General features: G+C 37.7%; 1 protein-coding gene across 1 annotated transcript in view; it reads left to right on the top strand.

Annotated features, from left to right (window-relative positions):
* The window catches only part of LOC109111693 (glucocorticoid-induced transcript 1 protein-like), a 28,580-nt gene extending 11,067 nt beyond the window's left edge, over positions 1–17,513 (top strand). The window contains exons 2-8 of the mRNA XM_042776717.1: positions 3,343–3,494; positions 9,407–9,496; positions 11,937–12,077; positions 12,169–12,318; positions 12,455–12,665; positions 12,812–12,932; positions 14,045–17,513. Coding sequence (XP_042632651.1) covers positions 3,343–3,494; positions 9,407–9,496; positions 11,937–12,077; positions 12,169–12,318; positions 12,455–12,665; positions 12,812–12,932; positions 14,045–14,330 — 1,151 coding nt within the window. The 3' untranslated portion in view covers positions 14,331–17,513. The remainder of the gene's footprint in view (positions 1–3,342; positions 3,495–9,406; positions 9,497–11,936; positions 12,078–12,168; positions 12,319–12,454; positions 12,666–12,811; positions 12,933–14,044) is intronic.
* Positions 17,514–17,834: the final 321 nt, after the last annotated feature.

Genomic DNA, 17,834 nt, shown 5'->3' with positions numbered 1-17,834 from the left:
CTCCCTGACACACACCTAAAATTCAAATACTAGGTTAATATTAGGTTAATATTCCTTTCACCAATGATAACCTAAAATTTCCTTTAATGTACATTTTAAATGAATGCATGTCATGAAAATCAGATCAATTCATAACGTACATTTATATTTTAATGCATATGAACTGCAGGTCTAAAATCATCTTATTTATGAGTTACTACTGAAAGAAGTTAAAAGGACTTACTATGATTTTCTGAATAAACGTCTTCTTTATAACAATGCACTTTGTAACAATAACTGGTTTTAAAGATACTAAACACGTTCAGTTTGCTGTTTAAGTCCCTTTATTTTGTGGTTCGACAGGACTTCATAAGGAGTTAACCTACATTTTCCAGTGACTCGGTCTCTAGTTAGGCACTTTCTAAAAAGCACATGGTGAGGTAAGGGCCAAGTCTAAATATGTTCTCCTAGAATGGACTATAATCCATTAGCTTTGCTCCGAATGACCCTGTTTATCACCATAGCAACAGGACACTCTCCGTGTCCACGGCGTCTCTTGTACACACGGTTGTCTTTTGGTTGTGATCTAATTCTGTGAATCCTGCTTAGTACCTTAGATCTAATTATTTACACCACATATCTGAGAAATTTGTGGTTTACATTTCACCCACTTGCTCTGACATTTACTTCTCAACTATTGTGGATCTCTCATCTCCTTTGAGTTTCTTACTGACTCTCTTGGTTTCACTTGACGCTCGCTTTGCTCAGCTGATGTGGGCTTTATGCAAACACATGGTCCATGATAATTTAATTGAGGGAGGTGTGAACAGCTTTTGGCAACCTGCAACTAAGTGAGATGTTGTCAGGCTTAAAACAGCCTATTGTGAGAACCGACACTGTAGCTGTAAAATAAGCAGTCAGCTTGGGTCACAGCGTAATCGCACATTTAATGTACAGTTAAGAGTTCTCTCTTAAATGTGGCTTCTGTCAAAAGTCACTTTCTGTGTGCGGGGTGAGGTTGCACAGATGCACATAAATGCTAATTAAATTGCTCTTTTAAAAGGGACCAGACTGGAAGTTACTGGTCAACAGGTCAAGAATGCAGATCGTAGCTGTTGTTCTGGATTCATCCTGAATATCCATCCTGCTCCAGATTGGTTTATGCTGGTTAGTGTTAGTCAAGCTGATCAGCCAAACCTTGCTTGTTAGTGATAGACTGGCCAACTATTCATCCAACAACTGACTTGTTTATAGAAGCAAATGAGTGTGATTAAAATCCCAAATTTCTCTTTTGAGATGATTCACCAGACTAGAAGTTGCTGGTCAAACTGCTAGTGAAGCTGGTTGATAGGATGGCCAACTAGTCATCCAGCAGCCAGCTTCTTGGTTAGTGTGATTGCTGAGTGAGTTTACTAGTAGTTGGGTTGGACAGTAGCAAATAAAAATGATGAAATTAAAGGTGATTCACCAGACTAGAACTTGCTAACAGGCCAAGCAGAAAAAGCTGACCAGTTGGTCTGGATTTATCCTAAATTTCCATGCTGGCTTGTGCTAGTCTAGTTGGTGGACCAGCATAGCCATGCTGTTGACCCAATCAAGCTGTGCTATTTGATCTGGTCGATAGGGATTGGCCAACTATTCCTTCAACAACTGACTAGTTTATTGACGCTAGTTGTATAGAAGCAAATCAATGTAATAAAATGCCAATTTGCTCTATTGAGATGATTCACCAGGCTAGAAGTTGCTTGTCTAACTGCTAGTGAAGCTGGTTGATAGGATGCCCAACTAGTCATCCAACAGCCAGATACTTGGCTTATGTGGTTGACTTGTGAGTTTACTAGTGGGGTTTGACAAAAGAGATAATACATCAGAACTTGCTAACAGGCCAAAGACACAAAAATTCATCAGGTGGTCTTGCATTTCCATGTATCAAAATCTTGGTAGTGAATAATGTGCATGGGAATGAGACAGGATGGCCAACTATTTGTGCAACAATCAGTTAATTAGTTAGTTTTGTTTACTAGTAAGGTTATTAGTGGGGTTAGACAGAACCACATAAACATGATAAAATCCAGATCTGCTCTTTTGATATGATTCATCAGACTAGAGGTTGGGGCCAAGGGACACAACGTTGGTCTGGATACATGCTTGTCCAGGCTGGATTATGCTGGTTAGTGTTGGTCTAGCTGATGGGCCAGCATGTAAATAATACTGACCATCAAGTTTTTGATGGGGTTGATGGTGATTGGTCTTTATGGTCAACTATTCATTTAACCACTGTTAAAAATGTCAGCTAGTAAGTTTACTGGTGAATTTTAATAGGCCTATGTCTTTTCAGCAGGGCTTTCTTCTTCTTTTGTTTTTTTTTTGCGTTTACTTTCCAAGTCCCTGCTTTTCATAAAGTCATGAGCGCTTTGCCTGCAGCTGCACTGAGTACACAGATACCTGAGTTTGTCTTCTGAAAGCCATAAAGGTGATCCATCGATATAATGATGATGTATTCATAGTGTCATAGAGAGATGTAAATATTGTCATCTCTTCTGTAGAAGAGTGTCACGCTCTGACTGTCACTGATTAGATAAGTTAGCTTGCCCTTGACATAGTTCCTCCTCTTCCTCCATCTTTGTGGGCTTAAGGATGTGCATGAGGTATTTTTATCAGGTGCGTCAAGGATTGATGTACTGCTTAAACACAAAGTGCAAACAAGTTAACCCACATCTGTAGCCCGTCTACATCTATGGTAAATGGGCTATGAGCAGACTAAACTGGTAAGATATTGATTACATAATGCCTTTCTAGACAGCATTTTAGGCCATAATAGGTGCACTCTTGACATTTAGCCCATTCCAAAATATAGGTAGTGTAATTATGCTGCTATGTAAAGGGATAGTTCACCTGAAAATTAAGTACACCTCAACAACTTTTTATTTTATTAATATTATATTACATGCAAGTACAGTTTTGAAAAGTATATTTGATGTAACTAATACAAGTGCACATTCAATACAATTAAAGGCACTTTTTAACACTTTTTTTTTTTTTTTGGAGTATTCCTTTTAGTATATTTTACTTTGTGAAATGTAAAGGCAGTATCACGTATTCTTTGGGCAGAAGGCAATCCCAAGATGTGACAAGATCAGTGAATGAATTCATCCAAGATTATTTTGATTTGGACATGATTTCAACAAACAATTCAGAGTTGTTCTGAAAACCCACCAAGTACTTGATTGAGTATGTGTAGTATTTATGTGTCCATCAGTAAACAAGAAGCATTTTATGAGGAAATAACTTCAGGGCTGCAACCACCCCAGTTCATATGCTCATCACCCATCTGTTTCTCTTTCTGTTTGATCCTTATGGCAGTTGAAAGGTCAAAGTCACAACAGGTGCGGAGCACAGGTGCTATTAGACGGACTTGCTCTCTGGGTGCTATCACCGGGCCTTACCTGATAGGGCAGTGGCCACGTGAATCCCACCTGCACAACCCCTCATGCATGAAAGACAAGTCCACACAGGTAAGCACTTTCACCCTCTGTGCTCAAAATCTACCCTCTGGCTTCAAACCTGTGTGTTCAGGTGTGTTTGCAAACGTTAGCTTGACAGCATTTATAGGTCCATCATTCTTCTGAGTTTTTTGCATGTTTGCTGTGTCACTGAGGAATTATTTTTGTGTGATTTCTGTAAGCTGATACCAAATCAATAGGTGTACGCGCTCACTGTGAAAATAAGAAATCTAAAAAGTCCAGCGATCTACTGATCTACAGCCAGCTTATTTCCATAATGACCAACATAATCTACCTAGAGCAGTGCAAATTAGTAACTATTGCAGCCGTGTCAAACGCAAAATGGTTTAAGACATGCTTTTTGGCTTTAAATAATGGTGCAAATACCAGTAAACTGACTATGGCAAAACTTTGTAAATCACGCTATATGATTTATTGAAATACTCTCCTCTCGTAAATTTTCCATTTGAAAGTGAAACTCCTACAAATGCATAATATGCATTAATGTCTGTCTACATATTTTCAGCGCTAATTTTTCACTGCGTGTCTTTTTAGTAAAACCTAACAGTATTTTATTATTTTTTTACGACAAAAGAAGGTTTGTAGTGGTGCAAGCTTAACCTTAATATTTTAATGCAGTATTCATATTATAAATAAATTATCTTTAAATATTTCTTTGGTCTATAGATTTGTAAACTGTAGTTACTGTACCTTTAGCATTTTTCATAAAAGAGATATTGCACTAAATTAACCATTAACCACAGACTGGTAACCAACACTTTCACAACTTACACATGGGGTCTGGTATTTGACCCACAGCTGACCTGCAGATATCACTCCGAGACCGTAATACATCATCAGAGGCTATAATGATCAGCAGTTGTGACTGTAATAGAGTTCAGTGTTGAATTAATGAACAAAAGCTGCCTTGTTTTCTGCTGTCTTCTGAGGCAGCATCGTAACTGCCACAGAATCTCATGAGTTACTACACAGGGAGGAACACAAAAAGCACATTTCACATGTGAGACACACATAAGACTCTCAGTTGAATCAGTAGAATCACCACAATGAATATAAAGTAAATTTGGATTAATCCTGATTAAAGATACATAAGTTATTTAATCAAGAGCAGTGAGTGATTTTCTCTTTGTCTTTTTGTTGTTTGATAAACATTAAGGACACAGAAAGCAGGTATATTAGGCTGCTGTCACTTTAAGACCTAATGCACAGACCTAATATACTGATACACAGTGTTGGGGAAAGTTATTTTTAAAAGTAATGCATTACAATATTGTGTTATTCCCTAAAATAACACTACATTACTTAGTTACTTTATATGGAAAGTAATGCGTTACATTACTTTTGCAGAAATGTAAATTCATATCTCTACAGTAGAGGGTACAGCTCAAACCATTCGGGATTGCAGGAAGAATAGGATGCAGGAGATGAAAGTTCAACACTCTTTAGCAATTAAAAATAAATAAATAAATAAAAATGTTAACATTTATCTAAAGTAATTTTTACTTATTAGAGTATGGTTGAATTGGATCATCGAAGGTCAGCAGCAAATACAATAAAATGGGATTAAATGCGCATTTAACATTTAATTATTATAGTTATTATTCATTATTACAGGATAATCAGTCGAAAAAATGGGAAAAAAGTAACTAGCATTACTTATTTGAAAAGGTAACTTGGATATTTTCTCATAAATTAAAAAGTAATGTGTTATTTTACTAGTTACTTGAAAAAAAGTAATCTGATTACATAACTTGTGTTATGTAACACGTTTTCCTTCTCAACAGTTTATGTTCATTTAAAGGGGTCATATGATGCAATTTCAAATTTTCCTTTCTCTTTTAAGTGTTACAAGCTCTTGGTGAATAAAGAAGATCTGTGAAGTTGCAAAGACTAAAGTCTCAAATCCAAAGAGATATTCTTTATAAAAGTTAATACTCGTCCACACCCCCCTAAAACGGCTCGTTCTGACACGCCCACACATCTCAACCTCATTATAGTATTGTATTTGCATAACACATCCCATATATATGCTCAAAGAAACACTGTGAAACATTTATTCTCATTGTAGTATTGTTGTTGCCGCCGCCATGTTGTATAGACTGCTGTGTGTTTCACTGTGAAAGAGAAACTACTTTGTTTGGCCTTCCTTAAGAGGCGTAACATTTCCGTCACATGCTTGAGGCATTCGGCCAATCACAACGCGCTGGATAGCTGGCCAATCACAGCACACCTTGCTTTTTAGAGCGATGAGCCTTGTAAAAATCGGCGTGTTTCAGAAGGCGTGGCATAGAGGAGAAACAGTAATGTACAGTATTTTTTTTTTTTTTTTTCACCTCCCTTTAACACAAAACTGACTGTTACACCAAATACACAAAATAATGTTCTTTTTAGCAGCATCATATGACCCCCTTTAACACAAAACTGACTGTGTTTATGAGGATACTCACCGTTGTGTTTTAAAGTGCAAGAAGACGTGAAGGAGAACACGGTTCGGTGTTTGTGTGTTGTCTGAGGTGGTTTTCAGACAAAAGAAAATTTAAAAATTCGAAAGTCCCAAATTTTGTTCTCTTTCGTGTGGTCTTGCACTCAAATGGTTTAAAATTGCTTGAATGTTCAAACTGACATGACATAAAAACACGTGCAAATGGTAACTTTGCAGCATGGCTGATCAGACCAGTGAAAGATCCATCAACTGTCCCGAGCATCTTTCATGCCGGTCCCAGGCCATCAGCCAGTCCTTGTTGTCACATCTTTGAGGTCATTGTATCGCAGGTCAAGCATAATCAGTCAGTTTGAGGTGTTAGTTACAGAGCTAGTAGCATATTCAGCTAGTCGACTACTATGGCAAGTCCCTATTGAGAACACTGCATACCTCACACACCTGGTCTACGGTCAGGTGCTGATTTACCCTCATGTGTCAGCAGGTGTATCAGGCGGAACACAATCACCACAGTTCTAAAGTTCCACCCACCATCTGCTACTACACTGAAGGTGAGATTTGGCACCTATGGGAGTGTAGTGTGTCTAAAGGTAATGATTCTGCCATGCCTCTTATTGTGTGCTACAGCATGCAGCAAGTGTCATATTAACCATTCAGAAAGATGAGATTCTGCAGGAATGTCGTTCCTTGTGTTTGCCGGCCTCCACCGTAACCCCCAGTTTTTAAAAAACAGCTACATTGTGCATCTGTTCAGAATGTTCTTATTCTGTATAGGACAGTTCACACCACACTGGCAGACAACGAACAACAACAACAACAACATTCGTTGTTTCATCACCTCCTTCTTCTTTTGCCGCCGCTCCTCTCTTCTTTTTTCTGCATATAAAACATTTAAAAAGTGTTAGTTAGTTGGGTCTTGAAATGTCTGAGAAGTGACATATTGCAATCTGGTAACTAACTGTTGGTCTTGTCTGTCAGTGCAGTTAGCCTTATGTTTGAAAATGTGTTGGAATTTTGTTTGTGCTTTAAAGGAATAGTTAACCCAAAATGAACACTACAGTATGTCACTATGTACTTATTTTCATGTAGTTCAGTGTTATCTTCTAAGCAACGCAAAAGGAGACTTTAGGCAGAGAGACAAAAAAAATGATTTATGCCACTAAGTATCAAAAAGGGGGGAAAGAATGTATGCTACTCTCTAAAATATAAAGGTTCTTATTGGCATCTCTGGTTCTATGAAGAACCTTCAACGTCCATTGAGTTTGCGTTTTACATTTCATTCCATAGTTGGTCACATGACCCATGAGAACCAATAGTTTTTGCCCTCAGTGACATAAAAATAAAGCATGACATGTCCAAAGACGCCAACTCTGCATTGAACACAGGAACAAATGAGATTTGTGGCCCCGGCAATTAAGGGAGAAAAAAACTATAGAAATTATTTTTTAGAAGGACTATCCCTTCAAGACTTTGATGCAGTGTTGTTATTGTTATCTAAATCTATTACAAATTGTTTTTGTTAATTGACATGAAGCTAAAATAAAATTGAATATTAGATTAAAAACTTAATATAAATATAAATGAAAATTAGAAAAGCTGTCTTGGCATCATAACAGAGGTCATCTACATAAAGGAGTTTAAAGATACAGAAGCAAAAAGCTCTTGTTTACCCTCCAGTCTTCTGGCTAACAAAATGTGGAAAATGAGTATGCAAAACTATATTGTGACTGTTTCTTGTGCAAGTAAACTTACAGACAGACAGACAGACTGACACAGATAGATAGATAGATAGATAGATAGATAGATAGATAGATAGATAGATAGATAGATAGATAGATAGATAGATAGATAGATAGATAGATAGATAGATAGATAGATAGATAGACTGTTTTGTATTTCAGAGGGAAATGGGTTGTGAACAACATGAGGGGAGTAAATAGTGTTAGGATTGTCATTGTCAGTCCTTTAAAAGAACTTAGGCTTTCAAAGGCCCTGTGTTCCCGCTGGCCTTCTAGTGTCGATCTGTTCCCAAAGGCCAGACTTTGAAGTGTGACGTCTGTTCGGCTGATGAACGCAGGGGTTTCACAGGGCCACAGCAGTAGTCCCACCGAGACGAGTTACGCTTAAAAGAGACATTTTCATCTTTCTGTAGAAAATATATTTCCTCTGTTTTTCACAAGGTCCACAGACACACCTTGACCACATCTATCGGTCCTCACAGAGCCCTTAAAAAACCTGCAAAAGTATCACGAACAAAGTCTTGCTCCAGCAGAGCGTGATGGGAAATGTAGTCTGATCACTCAAGCCTGTTAGCTCTTAAACCGCCTAAAATGAGTGACGGCTACTTTTCATGAACCGTACACAGAATGTGCACAAACTCAATTGTAGTCAACATTGACAATAAAAATAGGAAAATATAAGTGGCCATAAGCTTATATTTAGTATAGACCTCTTTTGAATAATAAGCTGTTAATCACACTGGGTTGTGTTCAGGGCCGGTCACATGTGCTCTTATACACTACATGTGCTTATACATTATACAGTGTGTGTGCTGCATGTTGGACTGCCTAAACAAATCACACACCTGGGGGCAAACATCACATCCACATGTGCATGCAGAATTTACTATGGTAACTGAGAGTGTTGTTTTTGAAGGAATGTAGGTGACCGTTTATTGCAGGAACAATGCAGCTTTTGTGATCTGGGTGTGAAATAGTGGGTCAGGAGGAGGATGCATGGAAATGTGTTTTATCAGTGTGTGTCAGTGTTTACTTAGCTACACTTATAGGACAAAAATCATCCCTAGAAGTTAATTAAATATGATTAATCTTTCCTGCAGGACCGCCAAAGGTAAAAATGGGTGTACAGTACTATTCAAAAGTTTGGGGTTCAAGTATTTTTTTTTTCTATAGAAATACTTTTATTCAGTAAGGATACATTAAATAAATTGGATAAATTGATCAAAAGTGACAGTAAAGACATTTCTAATGTTACAAAATATTTCTATTTTAAATAAATGCTGTTCTTTCCTGAAAAAAATCACTTTCCACAAAAATATTAAGCAGCACAGCTGTTTTCAGTATTAATAATAATAATAATAAATGCTTCTTGAGCAGCATATTAGAATGATTTCTGAAGGATCATGTGACACAATGATCCTGAAAATTCAGCTTTGATCACAGCAATAAATTACATTTTTAAAATATATTCACATAGAAAATGGGTCTTTTAAATTGTAATAATATTTCACAATTTTACTGTTTTACTGTATTAGACTTTACAAACATAAACAAAATCTTATAGTCCCTAAACATTTGAACAGTAGTGTATATTATATATGAAAATGTATTTATAAGATATCAATATTTATTTATTTTTTAAATTATAAAAATATTATGTTAGTCCGTATTAATTAGAATTAGCGTCATATAAAAGTCCAATAAACGTGTGTTTTGTGTTTCAGACTCCTGGATGTTGGAGTGACGAGAGCGAAGAGAAAGGGAGCACACACCAGCGCTCGGCGTCCTGGGGCAGCTCTGACCATCTTAAAGAGGTACACTTACACCCACGGCAGAAAACACACTCCCTTTTAACAGTGAAACACTATACGGAGTGTGTCTTGCACACGCAGCTGTGTAGTTTTTCCCCTTGGGTTTGGAGAACAAGAAAGTGCAATCACACTAACAGCTATTAACAGAGCTCTCGCTGTCCTGAAAGTGATGACCTCATCCTGTGTGGCTCGCGATGTAGCGGCCCGTACGGGGAGAGGCGGTGGAAATAAAACCTGTTACCCAGCTCTGCACGAGGCTGCCAGTCACTGCGACCCATCCATCTCCCCTGCACCCGCTGCTAAATATAACTTCCTGTGTGGCTTCAGACTTCCTGCGCTGTGTGGTGTGTTATTGCTAGTGCTAGCCGCAGCAGAGTTAGCCTTATCACAGGCGCTCAGCCCCACCCTGACCATTTGGGGAACCGCGACATAAGACTATCTCCCCCTTTAACAATCAACTTCCCCTCTCTGCAACAAGCATTACCCCCCTCGGACCAGATTATGGCTTTCCCATCGCCTCCAGGCTTCTGGAACAATACAAGCGTGTGGCTTTCAGAGCAAGTAATATGTGCAGCGTCATGTCGTGTGTGTCCTTCCGCACTGTAGTCACGTTCTTATCAGTTAGGCATTATGTGTTGATGGAAGGGCCTGATCGTTGATGTGCACAAGCCTGTCTGATCCGTAAAGCCCTTGTTGTCATCGTCGCCTCTTGCTAAGACTAAGAAGTGCTCAGCGAGCTCATTCTGCAAGACCTGAATCATCTCACTGTTTCCCATTCGGGAGATTTTCCAAGAAAAGGCCTGCTTTCCTTCCCTGCATATGGGAAGTTCATGTCCTCAGTATCCACATTTTTATCCAGGTTCATATCAAGTGCTTCCACTCAGTGGCTAATAAGCCCTTACACCTCTTAAGTGGATTTAGGTTGTGTATATTGACACACTTAGCAGGGATCTACAGGAGAGCACGGTCAGGATGAGCATATACTGTGTCATTTCAGTTAAACACTTCTCTTTCCTCGCTTTGCTTTTCAAACACAGCATTTGTTTCAGGATTTTTGTTGCCTGGTTGAAGGAAACGATGTACAACAAGTCATTTGCAATTGATTTGCATGTGTTCACAGTTTCTAGATTGGCATCTGTAATGTAAACTGAGGTGGAGGGAAAGGCTGAGGTGTGCTGCTGCCTGTAGTTCAGTGCTTTATAACATTATCAAGACAAACATCCATGTGAAGAAAAAGCCGTCAGCTAATTGTATTTTCAGTAGGAACGCACAAGTCTAGACTTGCTCTGTTGTCTTAATACATACAGAGAGTAAACGCAGTAATTTACTGCAGATAAATCTCGAAGGTAAACACTGAGAGATCAAGCCAGTTGGAAAAGGCAGAGTGGGCCACACTGAGACATGGGGAGTGAGGGTTAAATATCAATGTCCAGTTAAAGGGTAATCATTGTAGTAATAGATCAGGAAACGCATTTGCCTTTTTTTAATCAGTGAGCCTCTCACATGGCTGCCTGTTTTGTACTGACCTCTTGTGGCCATGCAGAGTTACAGCAAGCACTCAGGTCAATTCAAGGTATGGTATTGTATTTATTGTATTTTTATTCTGTTTTTATTTAATTATCTTTTGTTGTTTATTCTCTTTTCTTTTCTTTCTTTATTTATTCTATTTTGTCTGCACTATATAGTCTAGGGACAACACTGACATTTAAGCTGGCCCTTTTATTTTATTTATTTATTTAATTAATTTAGTTTTTTAGGTTACTTTATTATTTTATTTTATTTTATTTTATTTAGTATTTTATTTTTCTTTATTTATGTATTTTATTTATTTATTTTATTTTGTCTGCACTATATAGTAAACACTATGACATGTAGCAAAGCTGCGCCTTTTAGTTTATTTTTATTTATTTAATTATATTTTATTTATTTTTTTATTTATTTTGGTGGTGCCATATATGATTATATCGATTATGCATAACACTCTGGCATTTAACAAAGCTGTGCCTTTTATTTTTTTTATTACTTTTATATGTTTTGTTGTATTATTATTATTATTATTATTATTATTATTTTCAGTTATTTTATTAATTTTTTAATTTGATTTATTTTAATTTTTTTATTTTTCAGTTATTTTATTTTATTTATATATATATAAATATATGACACAGCCAAAAAAAAAAAAAATATATATATAATTTTTTTTTTTTTTTGGCCGTGTCATATAGTCCCATGTGCAGCACTTTGACATTTAACACACCTCGGGTCACCTGTGTTCAAGTACCAGCTCCAATTCTGTACCTCTCTCTCTCCTAGCCATTGTCTCATTTATACAAGCATATATGGATTTATTTTACTATAATATATATATTTTTTTATTTTATATCTTTGTTGTTTCCTCTGTCCTTCACTTTATAATTAATTTTTCTCTGTTTTTGTCTTTCAGATCGCTAAGCTCAGGCTCCAGCTTCAGCGCAGTAAGCAGTGTGGAGGCCAGCAGTGTAAGGACAGTAAAGAGCATCTCCCCCCCCTCCCCTGCTGCAGCAGCACCACCACCATTACTGCCACTACCATCAGCACAGCTCCGGTCCGCACACTCACACACATTACATCAGTGTATGCACTAAACACATCCAGTGCAGTTATAAATAATAAACTCATGTCGTCTCCATGTTCAGTCGTCCATGTCGAAGTCAGCACAGATGCCACTGTCCAACATCACAGTGCCAAAGCCCTCCATCTCCAGGGTTCCCAGCAGCATGGAGGGCATCAACCATGAGCTGGAGAAAGTCTTCATCAAAGACAACGGAGAGAAAGAGGAGCTCAAGGTACACACACACTCCTAAAGTCATAATCACACTAAGTAAAAATGTTTAGCATGGAAAAAGATGCATGATGTTTTGCTGTATTTAATTCTACTGTTGTCCATAAAGCTTGATTGTTCTCTCTCTGAACGTCTCTCAGGCGCTGGAGGTTCCTGACGGGCGACGGGCTCCGTTTCCTCCTCAGCAGCGCAGCAGCAGCAGTCGTGGTATAGACACTCAGACGTCATCAGTGCCTGGACGCTCCAGCAGCTGCTCGAGCCTGTCGCCCTGCCCCTCGCCCGCATGCCCGCCCCGCTCACATGACGGCAGCCCTTACTCCACCGACGAGATGCTGGACGACAGAGACAAAGGTCAGACCTACACACCGGTGGTCAAGCCAGATTGTTTGCCAAGAAGCAATTTCATATCATATGTGTATAATTTGCAGTGTTATATCAAGAGAGCTCTCTGATATTAATCCAGAGAGTAACTGGATATGTGTAATTCTGTCCTGCAGACAGCGGCAGCAGTTCTCCTCTGCCTAAATTCACCTCGTCCCCAAAACCCAACAACAGCTACATGTTCAAACGGGAGCCTCCAGAGGGCTGTGAGAAGATCAAAGTGTTTGAGGAAATGACGTGAGTAGAGTTTGATTTCTCTAGTGAGCCTGAAATAGCACACTGCTATTCTGCTACTGTTAGCATGCAGGATGTATAATGTGCGCAGCATGCAAATGCTGCAAATGTTTTGAATACTCTGATGACCTGCTACTCCGAGAGTGATGTATAAACCAGAATATCAACCATCATGTTTTGAATTGTCAAAACAACATTTTTGCATGGAATTGGATTTAAAATGTGAAAAATGAATCCATATTTGTTTCTGGTATATGAATCGAACACGCTGATGTGAACATCAGTGAAGCATGTTTATTGTTGCACATTTTTTGAAAATATATGGCACATATAAAAAAAAAATTAAAAAATAAAAAAACAAACAACCCAAATACACATACATACATAATATACTTAACTATACTTTACTACAATTTTACTTTACTTTACACTACATCATCAGGCCAGAGCTTCATTTCTTTATTTGTACTGTATATATAATACATTAAAGAGAGTAAAACAATACTTTTAATTATATTTGATTACAATTATATTAACCCTCTATTGCTCCTCTGGCTCTTTTGCTTTGACATTCTTGCTATGTGAACACAGAAAAAAATGGAAATTATTTGAAAAGGCCAAAAAAAAAAAGTTTTTATTTTTTAATGTCTTTAAAAAATAGTCATATTTTACTATATATGGTCAGAAATTATCACCATTGGAAATGAATAGCAAATACACACACCAAAAAAAAAAAAAAAAAAATGCTTCTGGTACAATCTACAAATCAGCTAAGGTACAGAAGAAAGCACACAGAAATCAAGGGTTTAAATACTAAAACATTAAGAGTGCAAACAAACACACAGCCCTGTGTATATAGCATATATATTTATACAGAGAGCTATACAGGCTTCTTTTTGACCACCTAAGTGTATAAGTGTGACTCAAAAATTAGGACTACCAGTGAGTTAAATAATTCATAGCAACAGTGTTCCATAAAACACAAATATCCATATTTGGCAAGCACAAAACCACTTATATTGGGTTTCCCCTTTAATGCTGAGCTGTGGTACACACGGTGTACATCAGTATCCCATTTAGAACTTTCTCCTAAATCGCTTTCCTCTCTCTCTCAGGTCCAGACAGTCAGCCACCGTCCCCCTTTTCTCCTGCCCTGACAAAAACAAGGTCAACTTCATCCCCACCGGCTCTGCGTTCTGCCCTGTCAAGCTCCCGGGATCCCTCCTCCAGCCGAAAGAGGAGAGCCAGGCCGGCCCCAGCGGCTCACACCACCACCATCACCACATGCCCACTCAGGTCTCCACCAGCACGAGCACAGACGACCCTCCCGAATCCCCCTCCGAACAGCAGGAGGCGCCCTCAGAATCGGCCTCCCAGCCTCAGAACTTTCAAGTCAGCTAAACGCGGCAGAGCTGGTCTCGGTCGCTCCGCTCCGCTCCTGTGTAGAGGACCGTTCGTTCCCCGTCCCAAACTTCCTCTTCTCTCTCTGATGGACCCCACCTTTGTGCTGAATCTTTACTATCTGCATGGCATAGCAACTGTGGCCCGAACGAGAATCGCAAATGCAAACGCAGCCGAGGGGTTTGAGTATGGTGTCTGGATGGGGACGGCATCTGAAGAATGCGTTTTGGGAAAAGGACCTTAGAATATGCAAATCAAAAATTCAAATGGCTTCACTGTCATCTTGACAAATGAGTGAGCGTCTCACACGGAAATCATATTTATTAAATTTGCCTATTGATAAGTGCAGTCACATTCCAGAAATTTCCATTTTGATTTTTTTAGTGTAAGATGTGGATGTGTTCGCAAGTACTTTTCCATCTGATTTGATTCCGCGTTGATCCCGAGCAACTGCACAGCTGTTTTCAAACGCAGCTTTGCTTTCATGTGTGCTTAAAATTTAAGCAAAGTGGCAATTGTATGAGCACTATAATCAGCGAGTTGTCGCCTTTGAAAACACCGCCGATTTACAAGGAGAAAGACGACTGACGCTTTCAGGAAGGTCTTAATAGTGTCAGGGCATGCATTTGAAACTGATCGTATGTTTAACATTAATTATGTGTCGTGTTCTCTTTCAACATCCACAGTATGAATAAGCTCTCTCTCTATCGATATATCTATATATGAGAAATCTATATATAAAGAAATAAGCTTGTTTGAATTTAAAACCGTGTATTGCTGTGTTATGTACATTATGGGAAATGAGCTGCACTCCACGGTTGACGACTGTCCAGGTTTCCTACCTTCTGACGATGATGCAGAAAGAGAAAAACACAGAAAAAGTACTAAAGGTTTTGTTTTCACACCTTGTTGCACGGTGTCCGCCTGTGGCCTCGCTTCTGGTGCATCACAAGCGGTTAACACTCAGGTAAATCTCACATTCAGATCCGTCCCATCACATTCCATGTTGAGAGGATTGGGTCGGACACACTGTGTGTTGAAAACATTAGACAACCCTCATGAATCAGACGTGCATCATCACAGTCACTATATGACATACATTCAGATTTAATATGACAAACAACAGCCCAGATCACAGGTTTGAGGAGAAGCATTTTCTAATGGCATGTAAAAAAAAAAAAAAGATTTTGATAATAAGATTGTAACTTATTAAATGAAATCCTATTTATTTACACCTATTACTTTTAAACATTTAATTTCTTCATTTAATAAGTATTATTGTGACATTACAACTTTATTCTCTTAATCTTCTCAATTTTTTTTTTTTTTTACTTTAACATGCTACTAGGACATGCTGCTGGTGATTAGTCTAAAATAAAAGGCTGAATTCACGAAGAAATGTCTTGCTAAAATAAAGAATGCGTAATGGAATGAAGGGTATTTTAAGGGCCATTAAAATAGTCTCTTTTTTGGCATTGTGACATTTTCTGAATGAATTGTAATTGTATTAAATAGTATTAATTCATTAAAATCGTCAGAAATTAAAATGATTCATTACAACAAATGCACTAAATAAACAATGTATCAATAATTAGTTACCGAAAAAGTCATATTACATGAATGAAAATAATATTTTCCACATTATGGTATTAAAAATTTGAGGATTCATGAACTAAATCATCAAATATGTCACAATGCAAAATATATAATGGGCATAAAACACTAAAAATGATCGCTGTGATTAGTTATCATAAAATTAAAATTCAACAGAATCAGTAATATGTTTTTTCTTGACTTGAAATGATAAGTTATGTTGAGTTAACTTTAGTTATAGTTAGAGATTTGTTAATTTAATATAATAAGCTGTTAGGACTAATTGCAGCAGCATTTTTTATGTTGAACCAATTTTTATTTTATTTGAGCCTTTTTTGGGGGGAAAAATGAAATTGAAATGTAGGTGAGATTCACCTAAAAGCATGGTTTTATACAAGCAGGATATCTTTCAGTCATAAAACACCAAGCCAATAATAATATTTAAATCAGTCTATGCCCATACAGAGTGTATCCGTTCACATTATCATACAAGTTTATATGTACATCGGCTGTTGTGACGACATAAGCATGCATTTCTGATTTCACTGATTATGAAAAATAATAATCAACTTTTTGTCCAGGAACAAATGACAGGCAAGCATGATTTGTCAGTGCAGGCTTTCCTTGTCTCAAAGCAGAATTTTTATATGGTCAAACAATGAAATGTGCTTTTGCAATCAATAGAAAGATATTGATTTATTCATCTCATAAGATCATTCATTGACACCCAACATAATCATACATGATAAATATGAAAGGCTTTAAAAGTAACAATGCAACCTTTTATGCTGCACCTTATATCAAAAGACCAAGTAGTTAAGTCAAAGATGAAGCTCATTTTGGTAAGTGAAGGGTTTGCAATAATCATACTCTTGTTTTAAATGCTTGAATATCTGCACCATTTCATCTCCATTCCATGCATGTGTGATTCTGGAGCGGAATCGGCACACAGCACTAAAGCCATCGACTGCTATCAAAACCAGCACTGCAGTGTAAGAGCACATTGCTGGCCATCGCGGGAGATGTGTTTGTAGATCAGGTGAATATGTCACGCTGACCTGCTGTCTGTTCACACACAATGGCAATAAAGCATTTTGTTGTTGTGACTGTACAAACCAGATATGTGTGTGAATGGAGGACATCATTTGATTTGAAGGGGAAAAATATTGACAGGACGAAAGAACAAAACTGTTTTGGAAGCATATCACGCTGGGTTGTTTCAACCCAACCTTGGGGCAAATATGGACTAACCCCACCTTTGGGTTATTTAAAAATTTAGCCCAACAGCTGGGTTGGTCCCAAAGTTGGATTGAAACAACCCAGCATTTTTTAGAGTGTGATAACTCTTTGCCAATTCTCACGTCAAGAAAATGATTTTTTAAGCCTTGTAGCTTGAATTGTTTTCCTGTGGGACAGACTGCGGAGCTTGCATAAGGTTATAGGCCCACTGTCCATGTCTGCTGACTGTATACAAATGACAGTATCAAAAGCCACACTTTCAACTTTTAGCCTCAAGCGGCTAATTGTTTCTTTGTTTTAATAATAGGAACCTTGTGTTTTATTTAAATAAAATAAACATACGAATTCAAATCCAGTCTCATTGCCATCTTTCCTTAGATAGTCACTTACTGCTTCTAGTTTATGGTTCCAAAAAAATATTTCTTTTTCGACCAGAAGAAAATCTTGTTTTAAAGCAAATTCATTTTTTGGGACCTTTTGAAATGCCAAAAGATGCCTGAAAGGTGTTGTGCACCCAAGAAATAAACATTTTAGCTAAAGGTCACAGTCAAAAAGGTCTGTTGTCAATAGAATGCAACAGATGGGTTCCAAAAGGAAAAACAGCATTCATTGTCTTCATAGGGACATTTTATCAATCGAATTTGGTCCATAACTTAAAGGGGACATCGGATG

The sequence above is a fragment of the Cyprinus carpio genome, chromosome A19 (genome assembly GCF_018340385.1).
Source record: "Cyprinus carpio isolate SPL01 chromosome A19, ASM1834038v1, whole genome shotgun sequence".
In the NCBI taxonomy this organism is placed as follows: domain Eukaryota; kingdom Metazoa; phylum Chordata; class Actinopteri; order Cypriniformes; family Cyprinidae; genus Cyprinus; species Cyprinus carpio.
The sequence above is the reverse complement of the archived record's forward strand: the minus strand, read 5'-3'. Positions and strand labels throughout refer to the sequence as shown.